The following is a 23,631-nucleotide window of genomic DNA, read 5'->3' as shown; positions in this document are numbered from 1 at the left end:
TTACAACAGTTGTTTGTAGAGATTTTAAAAGTAGTGTATGCTTAGCTTGCTGAATAACATAGATCTCCCATTTTAAAACAAAAGGCTGAGATGACTCTTACACCAGATGGGATTTGGTAGATTAATGAAGAGATACTTAATTTACACTTAAGAGAGAGCAGTGTTGGAAAGAAAATTTCAGGAAATGTAAGGGAAAAAATAATTAAAACAAATGTACAAAAAAAGCACCAAAACATCTTAAATTACATTAGTTTTCTCTTTTCTTCTTATTTGACTTATAAAGCCAATTTGAATGAAAACAAACAAGTTTCACTGTCTACCTCATAATCCAGGTCCAGGTAATCAAATTCTCCATTGGTTCTGAAGTGCTGCACGTGTCTGTCGAGGGTGAGATTGATGTTTCTCCCGTGGCGCTCTATGACGATGGAGTGCCAGTGGTGATCGTCCAAGAGGCTGCCTGTCATCACGGATGTGTGGCCATAGATAGAGCCCAGCTGGTTGCTGCCTAAGATGGGAATAGAAACAACAGCAGTTCTCACCTCGTGCCAGTTAGGCAAACGTTTTCCTCTTGTTCTGTCAATATTTCACCTGAATCACACCAGAAACCAAGATCTGCCAGTGGAGAGCTGCTGCCATAAATACAAATAATTAGACCAAATACAGCAAATACGAATGAACTGTATAAATAGTTACTCATAATAGAAGTTATTTGGAGGTGAACCAGAGAAGCAGTATCAACTTTCAGCTGTGAAGTTGTTTTCAACTAGGGGTTTTCTGTGTTTTCATCTCCAGACTACAGAAATGAAAAGCTGTCACCTTTGGGCCAGGTCCTGAGCTTCCCTGGCACTGTAGTGATTTACGACTGTTGAGGGAGACATGGTGCCCTGTTAACAGACTTTGGTAACAGAAAGCCTTTTCAGTTTTAGTTCTACACTTTGTAGGCTCCACCAGTATAGCCAGACCAGCGAGTATATAGGAAAAGGCTCGGTGCAGACCGAGCTAACAGCAGCAAGAAATGTCTTCTACTAACACTGCTTGTTTTGGTCTTTCCTCCTGCAGCAACCTTCCTAGTCTAGAAGTCAAACTCACCAGAGTACAGTTTTTCAATTCTCTGCTGTGTTTTCCAGGGGCTTTTCCCAGTGCAGCTATGCTAGTCAGAGATCACATCTTCCTGCAATCTGACTGTCACAGCTAAGCCAGCAAAGGCTGATAGCATGGATCTCAACCGAAGCAGAAAATGACTAATTCAGCAGTAAGTTTAAAAAATTGCTGCACTGCCCAATAACTCAGCGCATTCTTCCATGTGCTGAATACATGAGGACCTGAAGGACTTCTGCACCTGAGAATTTCTTACCATCGAGCATGCCTGCAACTCAGACATTAAGGTTTGTGCATGTTGATAACACGTTCTGGCAACTCACGCTCTCATGGCTTAAGACATTACTCCCCTACAAACGACCATACTGCCATTTTGCTGAAGGCCACTGATCCTTCAACAGCTGTTGGTTAAAAAAAAAAAAAATTAAAAAAAAATTCCGTGCATATCCACGAGCCTCAGTTTCTTCAATGCAGTCAAATCCAGTGCGAAGTGAAACTTAAATCCACCCCTGTCTCCCCATCCTCCCTCCTCCACAACGTTTGAAACTAAGCCACTGGATTTCACCAGGCAAAATGAACGTCCTTGTCCATTGACTTTGGTGAAATACTCTCAGGCAGAGGAAGAATAACACAATAAACCATTACTTCTGTTTATTAACTGAGTGTGTGTCACAGGGCCTATTCCCGTTTATCAACCTAGTGATTTAAGAACATCCCCACCAAGCACATATGTGGAACTTACAATAGCTCATAAAAACAGGCTGAACTGAAGAATATGAAGAAACTGGAAATGAATGGGTTAGTATAGCAATTAAAATTGTTAAAAATAGATAACTGCTATAGGAAGATGTGCTTTCCTCATCATCATCTGCTCACGTTGATCTTTAGAAAAAGAGCAGGAGAAAATGCTAGTGGAAATAATTACTATTCAATGTAAATAATGAACAGAATAATCTACTCTTCACATGTCTGTAAGAGAACTAAGGGAAGTTACAGGAAATCTTTTTCTAAAACTCTTTTGTTTGAAGGGAAAAAAAAAGAAATACCTGAAATCAGAAAAAATGTAGGTTTTTTCATAATAAATGTACTTTATAAATCTGGTCACTCATGACCCTGTAGATTTTCACTGGGAGGGAAAAAAGAGGCTGGAACTAGAGTAACATATACAGAATTACATCATAAGATTGCCTGATAAACTGATGTCTTCTTTCCTTTCCTAGTCCTACTCAGATTCTAGGAAGGCTGCTGAACCTCAGCTTCATGTGGCCTGTAGCTTCCCAGATTGATGCCTTTTTTTTTGCTGCAAGGTTCCTACGGGACACCTTTATTGCTCTAGCACTGATGACAGTGTCCTTCTTTCTCACAAAGCCACAGCTGAGACCAAATAGAATTCTAGCAAGACTTTTTTGTTGTTGTTGTTTGCAGCAAGTTTCTAGTGACAATATATTGCTGATCCTGTTTTCCTGTATGATCTTATTTTTATGGTATCTCACACAGAGAAAAAAGGAAGGAATGGAACAGAAAAAAAAAAGAAAAGCATATAGAAAGGGAATGAATAATATTTCTGATTAAATGATGTGGTTGACCATATTACTGGGGAAAAAAGGATGTAATATTTGACTTAAAATTTTTGTGAAAGAGCTAAAAGTACACAAAACTAAACAATCAAAACATACCTAAATTTAAATTTAGAACAAGTTTGGCTTTCTTCAGTTCCAAGGTGATATAGTCTCCTTGCTGTCCTTCTCCGTGGAAGATTACACCTTCGCTTTCAGAGGTCTTAAATTTCAGAGAGATGACATCTTTCAGTGTTTTCATTTTCTTGTTCCTGAATCTGTATGGTAACACTACATGGCCATCAAAATTGATAACATCAGCCCCTAAAGGAAAAAGCAAATAACATTGTTGATGAGTGATTATATATTCCCGTGGCCACTGGGAAAAGAGACATACCTTATGTAGACTGTACCTGAATAGAATAAAAAATGTGCAAGTGTGATATGCATTGCAAATACATTGAGCATAATTTAACAATATAAAAAGTAGGAACCAGTCAGGACATAAATTTAATCCATAGGAAATAAAAAAAGCAGCTTAGGGGGACGAATACTACAACTGTACTCAACATCTTTTGACTTCTCTCAAGCACAGCTGCTGCTATGCACACTTTCCTAATTACAGTTGAAAATGAAAGACAGACTTCTGAGTTGTCATTAATAATTCCCTTGATACCTCTTTAAAATCCAGTATAGGTATCTGTGAGGACTGTAAAGACTAAAACATGAGCCCAAAGAAATTACCTAGCAGTATGTAAACCATAGGCATAAGCCTTAACTAGTTCAGTTTTAGATGGAAATCTTGGGTAACTTGTGACCTCAACGAATTTTGAGATGAAGAAAAAAAAGCCCTGTCATTTCGGCTGATTTTTGTTCCAAGTTTGGTTTTGTTCAAAATCTGGGAAGAAAATTCAGGGATGCAATCACTGCCTTTTAAAGTCAATCCAATATTCATATAAATGTTGCATAATGAAACAACAAAATTTAATGTTGTCTTATTTTCATGATTTAATCTCTACTCTAAAGAATGAGCCACAATTTTCTACAATTTTCTGGAGGCTAGATCCACAGTAAAAACAGCCGCAGAACTTGATTCCATTCAACAGACATACTTCTGCTGAGTATTGAATCTTGTCTTTTAAGCAGAGCTTGATAAAAGATTGTATACGATACTGATCTCTAAAAATGCATATAGATTTAAGAAATCTCCTTTGTAAACCGCTTAACGTACAATCAATCACCAGTGCCTTAGCTACTACTTGCATGAGCATTTCATCCTCAATATTCGCTACTGACAATTTAAATAGCCACTAAGCAAAATTCTTAAAAAGGAATTAATTAAAAAATGTTCATGTTTTTAAAGAAAAAAGTATTTCCCACCCACATTCTTCAAAAACATTCACATTTCTTATTGACATACTGTATTCATACCAGTCATTTCATGCTCTGAAAGAAAGGAAGGATGGCATTTTATCATATATTCTTCAACCACATCTGATTTTCGCCAACTTCTGTGGGACGCTCTTTGGTGACTGCTTACAACTTTTTAAAATTCCTAACTTGTTTTTGCTATTATAGCGGGAAGTAATTTAAATCTGTCAGACCCCTCAAAACACAGAAGCAAACCTACTCCTGTTGTGTAATTAACACAGAAGAATCTTTTAAATCTCCATTAAAATGCTGCATACATAAGGCCTAAATAACTGGATATATTACAATTTGAATTTATATGGCCTACATTAGCTGATTATGCTAAAATCTGTTGCCTTTGTTCTCGCAACATATGTCAAACACACATTTAAAAAAGCTTACTATCAACTAATGTCTGAAATATATTTTACATCCTAATTCAGAGAAGAGCCTAAACAAACATGCGCATCTTCACTTGTCTTGAGAATTTAGAAATCACCAAAATAATCTACTGAATCAATTTTTACTAATGTCTTGTCATCAATTGCTATTAAAGACCCGCTTATGTATAGTATCTGCTATACATAAGCTTATACACATATGTAGCTTATACATATGCTTAGGTATAGATCACATTCTGTAATTCCCAGAAATACTTTTCACAGTGACATAAGAGCTATTTGAGTGTCAAAGAGGAGCATTCAATCAAGCTTCACGATGTTTAGCATTTATTTTCTAGAGAAAAGTATGTAAAACCACAACTAAGATTTCATAAATTATTTCTATTTCTTTGTTCAGTCAAAAAAATCCACAACCCATCTTGTATTCATTAACTAAAACACACCCAATTGAGACTGAGGCTTGCAGTCATGTTGATTAAATGCCTGTTCATATATCCTTACATCATTCAACGCAGCAAGTTTTCAAACAGAAAGACCAACACATTATGCTTCCATCATTCAGGATTTTCCCTGCAAATCACTAGTATAACAAATAGTTCTCTACTACTTCCAGGTCATTTGTTTTGCTGACACAATGATTCTCTGCATGCTGATGAAGTATGTGATACCTGTTTCAGGCTGATACAACCATTTGTGCTCTGTACACCTTTAATAAATCTGTATATATAATCACACTAGGGTCATTATCCTCAGTTGACACAAACTGCTGACTCTCTAGGGATTATCGCAAAGTACAGACGTTAAGAACTTTGCTATCTTGCAGAAACTATGCTTAAAGTTCCTTAGACTGGTACAGAGGAAGCACGACAGTGGAGAGGTGTTCACCTACAGGTCCACCTAACTTACACTAAAGATAAAATTATGGATCTTGGCGCAGCATGGGTCATCAGAGCTTGTGATTTCACCATCACAATGCTGCTGCTTTTTCAGCTTAAGAGTTTGAAAGAAAAGTAATGTTTTCTGCAAATCAGCATCAGGTGTATGTATTTCAGACTCTACCTGAGATCAAAATGTAATAATTATAGAATAAAATGTAATAAAATCTCATACGCACTCATACTCACACATTGGCTCAGATACAAAGGCCACTAGTACTAATGGGAGGAGCATTAAACATGTCAAAAAAAAGCTGTGTTATACCTGGAAAGTAAATCTAATCACTCTGCTTAGCTTTTCAAGTTAGATCAGAAAAAAGTCATAGAAATAAACTTTCTGTCTCTACTCACAACAGCCAAAGACTCCACAATATTCTTTCTGTGGGAGTCAAACAGATCTAGAAGACTGAGGATGTAGATTCTATAATGGAAGTTCCATCATGTCTCCATAAGGCCTTGTCCCTCTCCTTTCTAAAAGATTAATAGGCATATGCAATGCATTTCTATTTCACACTAGTTTTTTAACATATTTGAATCGGTAGCAGCTGACTATCATCAAACAGATGGGCAATAGCCACTGAAGGATTTGAAGGCTCTTTCCAATGGCCAAGGTTTATATATATTTTTTTTTTAATGCATAGATTTCTTCACGGATCACATTGACACATTACCATGTCTTTGGAAAGGAGGTCAAAAGGAAGAATTTTATATTTCTGAATTTTAATTCTAGCCACTTCTTTAAATAATATAGAACCATAAGCTGAGTCTTCCGTAACATTCTCTCACCCTTAATTACCAGGCTAGAAATAACCTGTGCCATGTATACTTTCCATTCTTGCCATTACTTGCATCACATATCTGGAAGCACCAGTTCTAGACTCTTCTTGCCATTAGAAAGAAGAGAGACAGGTAGACAGAGATGTTATTTGCACAATAATCCTGCACTCTCTGTTCACCTCTCCTTCTGCTTAGACAACAAACTAAGACACTCGGACCCAAAGGTGTCAGATTTGTGGTTAGCAGTTGAACTCTGCAATAAAACAGAATACAACCATATAACTTGAACCTGCCCCCAAATCTTCCTAAACATGCAAAGAATTTTGATTAAATTATAAACTTTGACCCTCTTATTGTTTATACCAACTAAACGATGAAGACATTTTATTCGGTACATAAAACATGAGTGTTACAATTGACTGCAATTTCCCATATAGTATATGTATTATGTATACCAGAATGCAGCATTATATATTAGAAATACCACTTTTCTTTATAAAACACACCTTACAATACACATTCTAACAATAAATACTTATTAAGCTCTAAGCACAATTAAATTCTCAGCCTGATGTGCTGCATCTGAATGACAAATTCCAGGAATGTGGATCAGCTCAAAATTAAATATCAGAATGGCATGTTGCATTTGTGTTGCAAGAAATCCATGAAGAAGTTATCAGCATACAAGGAGGACACATTTTCTCAGGCAGAGATGCTCAGAAATGAGGCCACCCTGTTTCATGTTCTGAGTCTATATTTGGAAGCAACAGTATGTGATTTCAGAGGTGGAGTACTCTCACGACTCAGGTATATGCATTACTTCTGGAATTTGTTTTGAAGAAATGAAAAAAATGGTTAGAAAAATATTGAAATATTTGAATATAGAATATTCAAAAATATTCAAAAATATTGAATATAGAAAAACAGCCTTGTTTTTGCTTGCCTTACAAGCTGTCAAGAGATCCAAGAAATACTTTCTTGAGATTTTTGTATGTACTATTAGAAAAGAACTTTTAGAAAAGCACACAAATTGTTTATAGAAAAAATATCCACATGAAAGTCACTTCGTTATCACAAAAATCATACTTCTACTTTAAGAAAATTTGCTATACAGATCATACTCTTTTGAATCTACATACAACTGCCTTGAACGGATGCTACAAATGAAAGAAAATTGATGGGCATTACAGCTTAAAACAACCATCATAATGAATACACATCATAAAAAATACGATTCCATATAAAATGTCAGAGATTCTCTTCCATTCACATCTGTTAAATTTACTTTCTAATGTTTATAGGAACCCCTGTATGGGGTATATCATCTTTCCCCTAAGGCCAGCTGGTACCACTTTGTAACATCTGCAAAAGTTGCCTTAATAGTCAGGCATCTGGTCCAGAGCTGATCAGGACAATGGGCAACAAAGATAATGGAGGGATTGGAGCATCTCCCTGATGAGGAAAGGCTGAGAGAGCTGGGGCTCTTTAGCCTGGAGAAGAGAAGGCTGAGGGGGGACCTTGTCGATGTTTACAAGTACCTAAAGGGTGGGTTGAAGGAGTTACATTCAAATATGAGGAAGAACTTCTTTCCGGTGAGGGTGGCAGAGCCCTGGAACAGGCTGCCCAGGGAGGGTGTGGAGTCCCCTTCTCTGGAGATCTTCAAGACCCACCTGGATGCAGCCCTGAGTGATGTGCTCTGGGCAACCCTGCTTTAGCAGGGGAGTTGGACTAGATGATCTCTAGAGGTCCCTTCCAACTCTGAAAATTCCCTGATTTCGTAATGACTTGACTTCTGTGGGTTTGTGGATTCACAACACATTGCCCGTGAAAAGGCAGGTATCCCTTTTGTACCTATGCCCTTGGTGCAGTTATGCATATGTGTTCTTCATATCATTCACTGAAGCAAATTTGTGTCACAAACTTTAACAAAGCTGAGTAAAAGTAGCACAATTTTCCAAAACCTGGCCCTGAATCGCTATGTTTTGAAAATCATTCAATTAAAAAAAGAAACAGCAGTAATCTTTGATTAAGCAGCTTTTTTAATGCATAGCTGTGCTGGCAGCATGCACAAGGGTCTGCATGATAATTCAATCACCTACAGATTACACAGCAATTATCTTTAAGAGTTATCACATGTAGAACTGTGGTAATGACTTGTGTTCCTTCTATGATGACACTCAGCTATTTAATAACATGATAATTAACATGATGCAGAATGGTACTTAGACAGTAAACCATATAATTCCTATAATTGCAGTGTAAATATATAATTTTTCTCATTCTTAGCCACTCAACTACCAGCATTAGCAGGGAAGAGACCTAATCCATCATATACAGTATGTTCACCTGCGTTCAGGGAAGTCTGACTCAGAGGCTACTGCTGCAATGGGGGCAATTTTTTTTTAAAAAAGTTAAAGTGCAAAAAAAAAAAAAAAGTGAAAAAGGGGGAAAGAGGGAGAAAGAGGAGAAAATGCAGAAAGATGAGGAAAAAAGAAACTGACAATATATTTTTTTTTAAAAATACATTTAAATAGGAAGTACAGCTCTGGTGACTCTCAATTTGATTTCTCCTCTACTGGATTTGCAATGATATGGATGGACTGGATAACACTGTTGACATCTTAAAAATATATCACCACTTTCAGCTGGCTAGGAAGATGTGTTAGGCTTTATCCAGTATGTGTCTGAGATGCCACATTAAAACCTTTTCAATAGTTAATGGCATCGCCGCATTCAGTTTTCCTCTAAAACATAATAAAGTCAGAAAGCCTTAAAAATATCAACAAGGAAATGGGTGACACATGTGACCCCATTCCTAAATCACAAAGGAACATAAGTCACCAGTCACAGGTCACCCTATCTACTTTGGTCCTGTACTTCCAGCCACATGCAGGATTTGTGTCCCGGTTTGTACCTCGAACCAGGACAATTTGGTAAATTTGGTCAGGGAACCAAATCTGTATAAAAATTTTTTTTTTTTTGGTGCTCCAAATTAATTAATTAATTAATTATAAAGAAACAACTTCAAATCAGACTCAAGCTCCAGAACTTCTCTATTTCCTCCCTTTCTGGTGAGAGAAATGTAACTATCCTCACTGTCAGCATCTGAAGGATGAAGAAGTGCTCATTCACAAAGACTCAATACCGAGACTTTGGCACAGCTACTTAGCTTCTTTGATGAAGGCACTGCCTGGAATCACTGAAAAATCCCTGCTATCAGCCATGGTAAAATAACACTGAACAGAACAAAGCAGAATGGCAAAGTACTTTCCAGAAAAAAGCTTACAGTAGAGCAAACAAAATCAACATCATTAATTAACATGTACACATATTTTTAAATTGCTACTGTTCTCTGAATGATCAATTCTACAAAGCCTGTACAGAATATTTCACTGGGATTAAAAATAGAAATGTTCTGTGCTACTGATCCACAGTGACCTTAGGTGAAATTTTCTCACTCCACTGTTTCTATTTCATCCACTTAAATCTTCTCTTCAGATTAAACAAATTTTAGAGAAAAGATCTTCACTTCTGGCATTCTTTTCTTACCCCATAATGTGAGCCTTGTGTCTGATGTACTAATACTGTAGTAATAAACAGCATTAACCATGAACTGAGCATCTATCCTCTGAAAACATCAGAGATGTGTCAAAGCATTTCTGGCTGGGTCAAAGCATTCCACATGTGTAGTTTCATTTGTTGTTGCTATAAGTCACGGGTACTAAAATACCGCTATGACAAACATAAGCACATAAATAGTGTATTGTTTACATATTTTAACAGGAAAAATGAGGTTTTCTCCTAGCAAAGCAAGGGATAAGGCTCAAAATCATACCAAAAACAAATTCTCATTTCGCTATTACGATAAATTACATACACAGAATTTACTGCAGAAGAGTAGTTCCAAATATTGCAAACATGATAGCATGACAAATTTGCCACTGGAGTCTTAGGAGCTTGAATCTCAGTGGCACTGAGTTAGCTGAGCTCATGTTAGAGATGCATCACTACATCTCGTTGCACCAGAAAAATGAGGACGCCATGTCCCAGCACAGCAGTCAAAAGATCGTCTCCTCTTTTATGCTTTCTTACAATAAGGCAGAGAGCCAAAGGTACCGTGTTTGAACATTGCCTTCGGGCACTACAGTCCAGCTGAAAGGACACAGGCAACTCTGTGCCTTGAAATCTGCTGCAGCAAAACTGACGCTGCCTTTACTCTCTTTTTCAAAAGGCAATGTATCTGCCACAAAGGTGAAAAATAACCCCAAAACCTAATACAGATACAGATGTGTCTTGCATATACAATAATGTATACTTCTTCGTATTCTAGAAGCGTAAGGTGGAAGAAAATGAACTTTAAGTTTCTGTTGCCTGCTTAGATTCCACTGCGCTGAATCTGAATACTGTCATTATCTGCCAATGAATCCAGCCCTGACATAGTGCTCAGTAACATGGTTTAGTGATGGGTTGTTAGTTTTTTGTTTGTTTGGGGTTTTTTTAGGTTGGTTTTTTTGTTGGTTTTTTTTGTTTGTTTGGTTGGTTGGTTGGTTTTTTATCAGAGTTAGGTTGATGGTTGGACTAGATGATCTTAAAGGTCCCTTCCAACCTAGACGATTCTATAATTCTATGATTCTAAGTGATGTCAATGCTTGAAAAAGGAAAAAAAAAACACATTTGTTATGACGTTTGAAATCTTTTTCTTTGTAATCTTTACATTAGCTATAATGTAGATATGGCATTGATTTTTAACTCAATTCTTGGGTAAAAGACACAAACTTTATTCTTATATTTTATATACTTGCCAGAAACACTGAAAATAAATCTGTGAGGAAGTATTCCCTAAGGAGGTGAGAATGTTTTGCCAAGTTCTGAGTGCAGTATCCACTGAAGATACGCCAACAGCACTCGGTACTTTTCAAGTTTTCTCTGAATTTCAAAGCACAGGCATTTTTTTCCTATGATTATTGTCATTGTTGTTATTATAATGCCAGAATACTACTACTCATCTTGCTAGCTCTTGTGCAAATGTCTGTAAACGTGGTTCTTTGTCTAGGATAGTTTAATGCCTGATAAGAAATAAATGCAACAAGTTAAAATGAATAAGTAGTAGAAGAAAAAAAAGAAAAATAAGAAAAATAAGCAGTAGAAGAAAAATTAAAAGGAAGGAAAACAATATAAAGAAATGTAACCTAATGCCTAAAACCTAATGCCTAAAAGCCCCCTCTAATCCCCCCCCCCCCTTTTTTTTTTCAGTAGGACAGTTGTATTTCTCTAATTTGTGTAGCTATGTTGCTACACAAGCGGACTGTGGCTTGAGACAATCATTTTGTAATGACTGTATACACCAGCACAGTGCCCTGCAGAGTTACACCTAACTTCTGGTTTGTGTAATATAAGATAAAGCAGGTTCTTGGGGAAAATCTGGAGGTCTGGTAAGGCTTTATTTACAGCACAGGCAGAAGAAAACACTAAAACATTTGAAGGAAAGCATGACTTATGAACTCAGACTAAGCCTCCAAATATGCCACCAAATTATTGTCCTAAGGATGTGTATAACTAGGATAATTTTTCAAGCACTTAACACTATGTTGATGATTTTTTTTTCTGCCAGATCTAACGTAACATGAGATTTTCAAGTAAATTCTCTTCCACTAATTCTTCAGCTTTCTAAAAGACAATTTAAAAACAAAATGGGAACATTTTAAAATCTGCTATGTTTATACTATGAATGGGATAAATGAGGCAATGAACACGTTTATAGTATACTTTCCAATTCAGCTCTAAGCCTACGCATCCTAACCACAGTTTACAAATTAGACAAAACCGAATACTATGCTCCTGTAGTGGACTACTAACAGAGAGAACTGAGGTGAGACTGCAATTCATAATAACTTTCAGCTCAGATAAGAACTAGTCCTTCCATAATCTGTTCTGGTTTGTGACTCCAGAAAATCAATCACGGTGCGTGGTAGGAGATGGAGTCTGTTTGAAGAACTGTATTGTCCTGGTTTGAGCAACACAGGACTAACTTCTTGTCTAATGCCTGGGAAAACTTTTAGAAGACTCTAATGTCTGAATCTGTGAAAACATTTACTGTTAAAGCCAGTTAGGCTGTGTAGGATTCAAGGTCTCAGTGTTTTCGAGCCAGGTGCAGGGATGAGGAGGAGCACTGGGCACTTGACCCAGGCTGCCAACAGGATTATTTCATACCATGAATGTCACATTCAACATAAATTAGAAAGTTTGCTGCATAGATCTCTCTCTCCCTTGGTGGCGGTGAGTCCAGAGAACTCCTTGCCCCGGTGCCGGAGCCCTGAGCCTTTCCTTTCTCCCAAAGCTGCAGCACTCGCAGTGTCCCACATTGGCTGGGAGTGCGCGGCTTCCCGCTGATATAAGTGGCTGAGTATAATTCTTGTATATCTTAAATTAGTATCCTGATCAATACCTGTTCTTTCGTATTATTGTTAATTATTTAGTCTTATCCTATTAAGTCTATTTATATTTCAACCCTTGTGTTTCCTTGTTTTCCCCGGTTCCCCTGCCCAGGTGGGAAGGGTCGTTGGGTGATAAAATGATTGTCTAAACAACACTAAATTGTTATGGGGTTTTTCAGATTAAAGGAGTATGAGCACCACAAAAAAGTACAACTTCCACAGCAGTGTCTTTCTCTGCTTAATTCCAATTATTTAATTGATTGAACAGTGAGGTTTTTTAATTTTTTCCAACCAGAAAATCTCTGAGCTTACCTATAAAGTGTAGTGATATTTTATAGACAAGGCTTTTTAACAGAAGTATTTTGTTCTGAGAATGTACTTACTGTTGATGCGCACTTACTTCCCTCTAAAATAATTCTATTCAAATGGTTAGTTAAAGTTCAAATTAAAAAAGAAACTGAAGGCTGTTCTGAAGCCTTGCTGAATCCTGGGGTTGACGGCCTGAGTATTTTTAACTATCTTTGAACTCTAAGGTGCAAATTAAACTGTGTAGTCTTCATCATCTCAAAGTTATACTAGCATGAACATCACCTGCATTCATCACTGATAAAGTGAGAGGTAGTACATCATACAATCATTCCCTTTTACCAAAACCTCCCTCCCTTGTTTCTGGCTATAACAATCATGTTTTAGTTGATAATCTTCCAGGTCATAGTACAATAGTATTTACCAAATGGACAAAACAGGAGCAGTTTAATACATGAGGTTTTATTCTTTAAAAGGTTTTCACATGTACAACATCGCAAAGGATCGTTTATGATTTTAAAAATTCAAGCACCTTTGCAACTATGCACTGGAAGCAGCAAAACGTTCTCTGTGATTTATTATTTTCTAGCTATGGTACTTCTAAATAAGTTTGGTAGAAAAAATGTGTATAATTAAAATATTCTAAAGAAACTCATCTTTTTGCATTTTATCATGGTGATCTACAAGTCAGAAGCGTTCCTCGCACCTGTAAATACATATAGTTCTATCCTTCATTAGGAAACCCATCATTTGATATTAGATCTCAATGAGAACATTAAAGTGTATAATTAAACTCTGAAACCAGGTACAGCAAAGAACTTAATTAAGTTGAAAACAGCTAGCCTCTACTAATGTTTTTACTGTTTATGAAAAAAGTATATTACAAGAGCTCCAGGTCAATAAAAAAGGACAATTCTGATTCTCACATAGTAAATGGCCAAAACAGGTTTCAATCCTTATTAAACTGCTGAGCTCACTCATTACTTAACAAAAAAACTACAGCAAAGAAAGACGCTGCACCATGTCATACAACATTTACACTCAATTTACTCAGTGAATAAATGAGCTACAAAATGGACAAGACAATCTATTAAAACATTAAGGAAACAGAGGACTAGCTGAAGCCCTTGTTTTAATGTTTTCAGCTGCGTGAAAACAGGAAGATGCAGAGTTGACCTACAAAACACTGACTTAGAATTTCTCTTTCTAATTTATTCTTGAGCTGATGCCACCCAATTCAATCATCTGATGGTATATAATCTTTCCATGTCTTTTAATGTCTGGATGCTCTAAGAACACTCATTACTCAGGGCCACATTGTTCTTTCTCGCTCACATTCCATGTCCTTTATTCACGTAATCGCTCTCAAACACATATTCTTTACTTCTTCCAACCATGGAGCTCATTTAAGTCGAACTTTCAAAGGGAGCTGCATACGCACTGATTGAGGAATATGCAGCAGGGACAGTTTCAAGCTGCTGTACTCAAATCTCATACAGTAAAAACCTCACTACCGTCATTTGAGCTTCTCTGCAGGTGACCCTAAAGACCAAGGAGCACAAGAATGAGTCTCAGTTTTGGCCAGAAGACACTCACATTTATTCTAGTGAGTAGCCTCACTATTGTCTAAGGCACACAGACACGTGTCATTAAAGACCATTTCTAATGGATGTATAATCTTCCCTTCTTTCTTCCAACTGTCAGTCTGCCACTGCTACTAATTCTGTCTTGCTGGACCATTTTATTTTAGGAAAAAAAAGAAAAACACCAAGATGGAGCATATTGCTATTTTCAGCTACTGCTTTTCAATTCAAAATGATGAGTTAATAGAGGCAAATCCTTTAGCATAAATGATAGTGGAAAAACTCTGTGCATTATTTATAAGGCAGTTCAGTTTCATTGTTTTATTTCCAAATTACTCAGAGACACATACCTTGTGTGTAGCACAGCACCAGAAAAGTAGACCACTGGAACTTGGTATTGGGCAAATAATTCAAGATTAGTAATTCAGTCAATTATTTTTTCCTCTCCTTACCTAACATCCAACATACCTAAGACCATGCATATCTCTAATGTATTCTTTACTCAGTGTCATCTTGTACATTCTCATGTAAGAAAAGGTATTAGTTTCTAACTTGCAAGCTATAAAAATTGAGGCCCAAACTGTACACTGCATGGATCAAGTGGTGAACTTAATGGTGGCTGAATCCAGTGTTTTCCTATTCCTTTGTATGTATCTCAGTGTGTACAATTAAAAAAAAACCAACTCATAGTCAAGATTATGAGTCAGGGCTTTATTTTCAGATGATCTAAGTTGATTTAGTTCTGCTTTGGTTCAGTGAAAGTCTAATAATTCACTCTAACATGGAGATGGCCTCCCATGATTAAGGGTGTGCTACTCTAACAGGGCATACAGTTGCCAATTTTAAGTAAACGAGTGCCTTATTTGAATAACAGTGAGCAAAAAATTTAGGATCTGGTACTGGCTGGTTACCACTTGCAACTCTGTTAACGCTCCAGAAAAAGAAAATCCCCACATAATTCACTACACAGCAATACGAAATGCTCAACTTGTGTTATACCAAGCACACAGAGTGAGATAGTTCCCCAAAGGGAAAAAAAATACTTTTGTTTCAGAAATGCTCTCCATGACAGGTAGCACAGCAGGTAAGAGCAGGTAAGAGCACATAATCACAAAATCATTAAAGTTGGAAAGGATCTCTAGAAATCACATAGTCCAATCCACCTGCTCAGAGCCTACTTGCACATTTTATTCTGCCAGAAGCACTGAGTTTCAGTTCATTGGGCTTTCCCCTTTTTTTCTGACCTGAAACAGGAAATGGAACATTTGCTTTTACCAGCAAGTGATTTTCCTTCTTTCTGTTTATCAGTCTGCACTTTCCAAGGTCAGTGATATATTGTGTCCCCCTCCTCGCCACCAGACATCACTTATCTGTAACTTCTAGAAGGCTTTACAGTTTAAGATCTGCTGGTGTTGCAGAGTTTCTTGGTGTTTCAGGCTTCCCTGCACACCCAGTGCCATCAATTCAGCCTCCTCGGCTCTGGATTACTCTCCATCACTAAAAGCTGAAAAAAGCCAGAAGGACGAGAGTTTCCTCTCGGGAAGAGCATAAGGAACTCCATCACACCCATTTAACAGGGATTAATGTGCAGCAGGTGCAACACTTGCAATCATAGCTACTGAAACACATTACTGTTGTGATCCCAGTTCTTCATCCACTACTCCTGTTTTGCTTTTTCTGGCCTAGTAGGTTAATTTCATTTAACTTTTCAAGCTCTAAAGTAAGTACAGACACCAGAAACTAAAGCTATAGCTTTGTTTCCTCAACCATGTTTGAAGTGACTGTCTCTAAATTACAGGCTCCTGACACAGCCTGTAAGGTGCACGAGACAGTCAGACAGGATCTTAACACCAACCAGGCAGGCAGTTTTACTTCTAGAGACTTATTTTAGAAGCCAGAAGCATTCCTTGCATTCCAGGATCTTTAAATTAGGCAGCATCCACGCAAGCTTCAGTCCCAAGGAGTTAAGAGAAAGCTTGCCTTCTGTACCGAAGCACCACATGCACAGCTCCAAGCCCCCGCGGCATAGAATCATAGAATCACAGAACCATAGAATGGTTAGAGTTGGAAGGGACCTTAAAGATCATCCAGTTCCAACCCCCCTGCCCTGGGCAGGGACACCTCCCACCAGACCAGGTTGCTCAAAGCCCCATCCAGCCTGACCTTGAACCCCTCCAGGGATGGGGCAGCCACAGCTTCCCTGGGCAACCTGTTCCAGTGCTTCACTACCCTCACAGGAAAGAATTTCCTCCTAATATCTAATCTAAATCTCCCCTATTCCGATTTAAAACCATTACCCCTTGTCCTGTCACTACCTTTCCTGACAAAGAGTCCCTCTCCGGCTCTCCTGTAGGCATTGACTCCTCCAGCTTGAGAAACCCTGAAAAAAAGAACCAACCCCCTGGCAGGGGTTGAGTTCATCCCTCTTGGCCTGGAGAAGGCAGCAGGGAGGCCGCCCGTGGGAGCAGGCAGGAGACATCCCAGTAAGAAGCTGGAGCTGGACGCCCTTCTCAAGGCGAGCGCCCAGCCGGGAGGAGCAGCAGGGCAGGCAGCATGGGGACAGGCCAAGCTCTGTAGGAGATGGAGAAAGAGCCTCTCACCGGGACAGCGCAGGCCGGGACAGGGACCTTCCTGGGAGAGGGCACGGAGTCACCTCTCCAGGCCCAGGCCCATCTGCTGGAGCAGCCCCTCAGGCTCCCCACACTCACCGCTGTGAGCACCAGCTGACGGAGGGGACCGCTGGCACCCCGAGGGCTGGTGGCGGCGGCAACACACCCTTGCTCTGCAGGCAGGGAGGTACAAAATCCTCAGATCACGGCTTCCTGGAGAAGGAAACCTGAGGAGAAGACAGGGAGATGACATTCCCGAGCCCACGAAGCACGTGGAGGCACGGTGCGGCGCGGTGGCGTGGGCTGCGGAACAAGTGGCCACCAGACTCAGTTAACACTGAATGTCACTGTGGGCTCATGGTCAAGCCCTGCCTCACTGCTGAACGCCGTGTGAGTCAACTTGGTACGATTCAGCAGAGTTCAGGGCAGAAAATGTCTCGACCGAGACATCAAACCGCTTGGGTAAAGGTTGGGGCAATACAAGGTAAACCTTTTGCTCAATAGAGTCAGATTAAGTAAGGAAAAGAAATGGCAGTTTTGGTTAATCAGTTTGAAAAGTCTGAAAGGCACAAAAATATAGAAAGAATATAACTCGAAGAAAAGTAATATCTCCAAAATTAATCAGATTTTGTTTTTTTTCAAAAATAAAGGGAGGCTGCATAACAGCATCCATATAGCTTTTCTTTTAGATGGGAGCATTTTTCTCATTGGGAGCATTAATCTGTTATTAAAGGCAGCCAAACAATGTTTGCAAATGATCTGAAACAATATTTTCATTCTCTCAGTCTTCAAATCATGCAAGATTTTTTTCAGATGATGGAAATACTGAAATACATTTGTCAATAACCTGCTAATGAGTGTATTTGCTTCATAAAAATAATTCAACCAGCTCTAGATGTCAGTGACTCTCGCTACAGCAAATACGTTCACCACTGGATGAAATTTCATAGCTGCTACTTAGGGTATAATCTATTATGTTTAATAAGGAAAAGGAGAATAACAGTCAAAATTATGGCAGGTGGGTAAGAAATGCATGTAAATGTGTACAGACAACTCGCCCCAAGTTCATAAGAGGCTGCTATTCAATCACGAAGCAATGAATGCTACACACGAATAAAAGAGAAAGAAGCTTTTTTTTAAACTCAGATGTGGAAAACTGAATTCCATCACAAAGAACATTGCCACGTTCTCTTCTTTAAAACCGCTCTTCCTTTGTGCTGGAACAAGGGGCTCAGAGAAATTTTTCTTACAGAATTGGTTGGGATGGATGCAGTGTTTGAACATTTTTTTTCACCCTTTATGCAGGCAACATTGTTTAGAATAAATCAAATAAGTAAAGCATATATGAGGCAAGTCTCTCTTGGTTTATTACACTGAAATACAACCTGATCTAATATGCAATACGATAGCCATGTATAGCATTCACACGTACACTGGATTTGGTTTGTAAAGGAAAATTACTTCCTTTTGGGTCTAGCAAATTATTGTTACTCGTGTATATGAAGTATGGGAGTAAAGGCTTTATCTAAAAGGGAAAATTCTCAGGTAACAAGTAATGGATGTGTAAGTTTTTGTGAGCTCTTTCTGTCTGTGTGGCAGCGTCCTAAAATGAAATATCAATGCCAAACACAAATGCCATTCAGAGAGCATTGTCAGGATATTTTTAAGTACGAGTCGTCAGTAGATGAAAACCACGTAGAGGTTACAAACCTGACAATGCATGTTTAGTTTGTGCATGCAATAGCTCTTTGTGTAGTCAGTGCCATTGTTTCTCTTGTCCAACAATTTTTCACTATTGAAAAATTGCTGAAGCACCAGGAAAACGTCAGCTTCCCACCTCCCGACTTTCTTAAGATGTTCTATCAGAAACCAGTTCTTTAATCACCAGATTTATGCCAGTGAGGGATTAGACTTCTATCTATTTAATAAAGATAATTGACTAACTCCTACTCCATGCACTGATACTTTATGAAAAAAAAAAATAAAAAATTAAACATATATTTGACTTTTTTCCTCTGATGAGGCATAATAAAGTCTGAAATAGTGGTTAAGGGGTCAATGTTTAGGTACCTACATAAATGTGACTGATGTTCAAAAGCATTAAGCATAATCTACTCTCGTCAGAAATCAATGGGAGAAAAATAAGCCATTTTATGTAAATAAGTAAACCAATAATCAGGTTCCTATGCACTTACATCAATTTGAAAACTGCTTACTAATTACTGCTATCCAAGCAGATGTTTTCATAACAAATACATCACAATTCCTAACAAAGGCTTCTGAGTCAATGGAGGCCTCACACATACTTCAGCAAAAGAATACCCTCCCAAGATTATTTCCACTGCTTTTTCCTGCTTACAGAATCCTAGTCTTGAATAAACTCATTGATCACTATTTGACTGAAATATAATAATTTAATAAAAAATTTTACAAATTCTCTGTACAAGCCACTAAGTGTAAGTCTTTGCCCCAAAAAGCATACTCTTAACTTTTACAGAAGTAGTGAAATTATTTTTAACCTTTGATTTTTACTTTTGGCTTATGACCCATTAATTTCGGGGGTCTTTCATCAAAAAGTAATAATTGCTAACTGAAAATGTAAAACCAACAAGGCAGCATTGTACAATTCTGTACAATGCAGAAAATATTTAATGTGTAGCAAGATGAGTCACCACTTGTACCTAATTACAAATAAGGTGAAAAAAACCAATTCAGTGCCTTCTAGCAGATATAGTCCATATGCCACTGCTCTGTTTTTTTGCAGCCTGTGGGGTTCTTTGCCAGGATCATGTTTCCTTCTCTGCTCTTCTGCTTGTCTGAGCCATTGCATTAAATAAAAGAAGGACTGTCCACAGTACTGTACTTCATAGGAGATGTATCTGGCTTTCTCTGATTTCTATCAGAGCCCAAGGAGAGAGGACACCCAAACAACATCTCCTAAAATCGCTTAGGAAGCAGTTCTGATTTTTTGGAGAGGAGGAGGAGAAGGAAATAACTATATAAAAAAACATTACTATATCGGTAGCTTTTGTTTGGGAAAGGATTATGGATCTTTCGCTTTTTGATGAACTGTTGTAAACTCCCAGAGAAATCAGACACTACTCTTATTGCTGCATCAAAGCAACATTTTTCCCCCACAGAATATAGCTTCAGTGGAAAATTTTCGACCAGGCTTACTTGCAACAGAGAATAAACACAAGGGGAACACAAGGTAAAAGGTATGCATGGTTTTTTTCAGGATGCTATAAGAATTTTGCAAGATGCTTATGATAGCAAGGAAAGAAGAATTTTGCACAGATAAAAAAACCTATGCTGTTCAAATGACACGCGCTACCAGTCCCAGTTAATTAAGGAGTTCACAAATGACTGCTGTTGCTGCTGAAGCTCTGCTTAATCTGAGATATCACATCGTGGGGAACTGAACAAAAATTTCTTTCTGCTCAGCTTGACAGATACTAGACTACTGTTGGGACAGTTCAGAGGAGTAAAACTGCTTCAAAGAGATATGCTCACAATGCATAGTTATAAAGCAATTTTCTATTTACTGCAAAAAGTAGGAAGAAGACCCAGCATTGAAATAGATGGGTCTATAAGAGCTCTTTAGTAGTCTGTGAACTTTATGTTACAACGGTAGAGTCCCTCTCCATTAACTGATGGGCTGAAAGGTTTGGAAAAAAAACATCTTTAGCTATACTGAAAATTATAAACTTACAAGGTCTTAGACCCCCAGTTCTTATTGACTTTCAACTCTTAATCTTTTCTACCATAACCTTTTTTCCCTCACTGAATTAAGCTATGTAATCCAAACAAACAACAACAAAAAACCAAAACTCTTCCACTCATTTCTTTTAATCACTGTGGGTCCTTCTGGTAGTAACTTTTTGAGTCCTTAGAACTGTTTTCTTCCAAAGATCCTTGATCCCCAGGGGCACTGCTGTGCAGGCAGATGAGTAATTAAAGACAAGGGGAGATCAAATGGACTGTACACTCTTTTCATTCAGAGGTGCTTAAGCTGCTTCAGATGGCCTTGCCCACACTGAAGAATTATTACAAGAAAATCCCATCACTACCAAAGCTATTTCAGCTTCACTAGTAACAGTATTGCTTTGAATTTTAGAGTAGATTGCTCTGTAAGAGCAGTACTTTCAAACATATGCGCTCATATCCTATGTTAGCATCTATTTTTGTTATGGTAGATTTTATTTGTTTATTGCAAAATATCCTTTAGCATAAACAAAAATCCTTAGTCTCTCCAAATCCTATGGGCAACCTTTATTCAGTCTTCTATGTTTTTAAGGAACTGCTCCACATTTCTTCTAAACAGGTGAAATAAACTGTCTAACAATACTGATATTTAAATTGATCTTTACAGAGAGACAACAAATATACCATCTCACTGACACAGGGGAGTGTTGTCCAAATTATCTATCCTTTCTTTTACAGGCTCTGTATACAGCTAACTCAGCAATGCATTTGGACTTGATTCATACTGTAAGATAAATTATATTTTAAATTGAAGTCAAGAATTTCCAGGTTCTTTTTAACCACAACAAGGGAAAAGAAATCTCTTTTTGCTTCTTCTAGATGTGCCACACATCTTCAGAGCAGGAGGTACAGGTCAGTTTTGTAGTCTGTATTTTGCTCAAGGGACACGTGGAAATGTGGTATCGAGCTTTTGAGTTAATATTTGCAATACTAATTTCTCATTGCCTAAGGTCCTAATGGCAAAAATCTCGCTGAACTCACTGGGCACTTCTCAGCTGGGGTATGTCCTTCATGTACCTAAGGGCTTTCAGGCATACGCCTTTTCATTGAACTTTAAGCAGCAAAACATAACAATGAAACAGTAAAGCAATATAAAATAAATACACAACTTGAAAGTGTACTGTGAAGAGACCTACTGGTCTGCCAAGCCCAGCTCTGTTTAGCAGAGAAGATAGGAAGAAATATTTTGCCTACCTACCTAAATAAATAATTGCACAGCTCTCATCCTAATTAAAACAGCACAAAGACAACATTTTGATCCCTGCTATTGGACTCATTACTCTGAGGTGCTTTTCCTTAGAAAACTGGATGAGATGACATTAGAACTGGTCAAATACACTGAATATAAATGTTATAATCTGCGACTCGTGGAGCAGTTACAGATCACTGAGCCTAAGTGGTGTTTCAGGTTTTCTTTTTTTTTCCTCCTCTCTCTCTTTTTTCTTCACTGTCTACCAGCATAATGGGCCCTTTTGCCCCTTATGTTATATTGTGTTATTTGCATTTTCTACTTCACGCAGAGAGAGCTGCCTAATTAGGAAGACCAGAGTGAGCTTCTAGAGTATTGCTGTTTAATACTGTTAGTTTATCTGTTAATTAATGTGCTACGCTTTCCAATCTAATTAGATTTTTTTACTGCAAAGATAAGTCAGTGAAACCATTACAAAGAAATACGGAAGGAGGAGGTTGGTGGGAGGTTCAGAAATATTTATTGTTAGAATTCGTTATGTGTGATGTACATAGATTTGTCACTGTCTCCTCTTCCTTCACTCATGTCCACAACCTTATCAGGCTTTTGTCAAGTAGGATGCAGTTCATTTCCCATAAATAATTCTTATTCCTGCCACTGAGCTTCTTCACTTCTCTGTCTCCGCCGTGCCTCATCTTTTTCTTTTCGTGCTTCTTCCTCAATTTTAACACTAAGGCTATATCTTTTTTTTGTGTTTGCAGTTCACAATTAAGTGCCTTCAAGTTCATTCATGACTTTTGTGAAGTCATACAAAGATGACACTTCACAGATACACTTCTAAAGGGCCAGAGTGCACGTACTGACAAGAACTGGAGATGAAGTCATAGTCTTGTATGTTACTTACAATACTGTAAAAATATGAAAAAGAAACATGAAAGATGCTGGCCAAACCAACCTCCTCTTCTTCAGAATTTCACTTCCATTATGGTTGCCCTTTTTCCAGTTGCCTCCCAGGGGCCAGGCCAGCTGAGAGGCTGGTATTCGTGGTGGGAAATAAGTTCGGATCCCACTGATCAGTACTGCTCACACCTTTCAGGACTCACTTGGCAGGAAGTTTGTCTAGAAACAAGTAATTTTACCCTGGAAATTACTAAAAATTGAATTACTGCTCAGTGATGCACGATAGTAGAATATGTGCTGTACTTAAGAGAAGATTCAAAGGATGCATCTGATCAAATATTTTTAAATATTTAAAATAAAATTCTTCTTCTAAATGGAAATAAACCTATTTGTACCATTTTTGAATAGTGAAAACAACTATTTAATTAACCTTTGATTCTTCTTGTAAGCTGTTGTATATGTCACAAATAGGAATCTAGGACCTATGTAGGAAATAGAATAATATCTAGGGCTTCATTCTGACATCAAAAGCTATGAAATGTGTGAAACTAAGGAGAATCTTACTTTTGTCATTAAAATTCAGAAATACTTTAAATATGATGAGCACAAAAAATAAAGGGTATCAACAAAATGCAGTACACTTGCAAGAGCAGTCTATACAATTTAGA

The 23,631-nt window shown here is 37.9% G+C and overlaps 1 protein-coding gene across 1 annotated transcript in view; it reads right to left on the bottom strand.

Annotated features, from left to right (window-relative positions):
• CNTNAP2 (contactin associated protein 2) overlaps positions 1-23,631 on the bottom strand; it is an 864,917-nt gene that overhangs the window by 606,783 nt on the left and 234,503 nt on the right. Inside the window, exons 5-6 of the mRNA XM_074146844.1 lie at positions 2,775-2,978; positions 321-505 (exon numbers count right to left, since the gene is read on the bottom strand). Of these exons, the coding sequence (XP_074002945.1) occupies positions 321-505; positions 2,775-2,978 (389 nt within the window). The remainder of the gene's footprint in view (positions 1-320; positions 506-2,774; positions 2,979-23,631) is intronic.

This window comes from Numenius arquata, chromosome 4 (genome assembly GCF_964106895.1).
Source record: "Numenius arquata chromosome 4, bNumArq3.hap1.1, whole genome shotgun sequence".
Lineage (NCBI taxonomy): Eukaryota > Metazoa > Chordata > Aves > Charadriiformes > Scolopacidae > Numenius > Numenius arquata.
The sequence above is the reverse complement of the archived record's forward strand: the minus strand, read 5'-3'. Positions and strand labels throughout refer to the sequence as shown.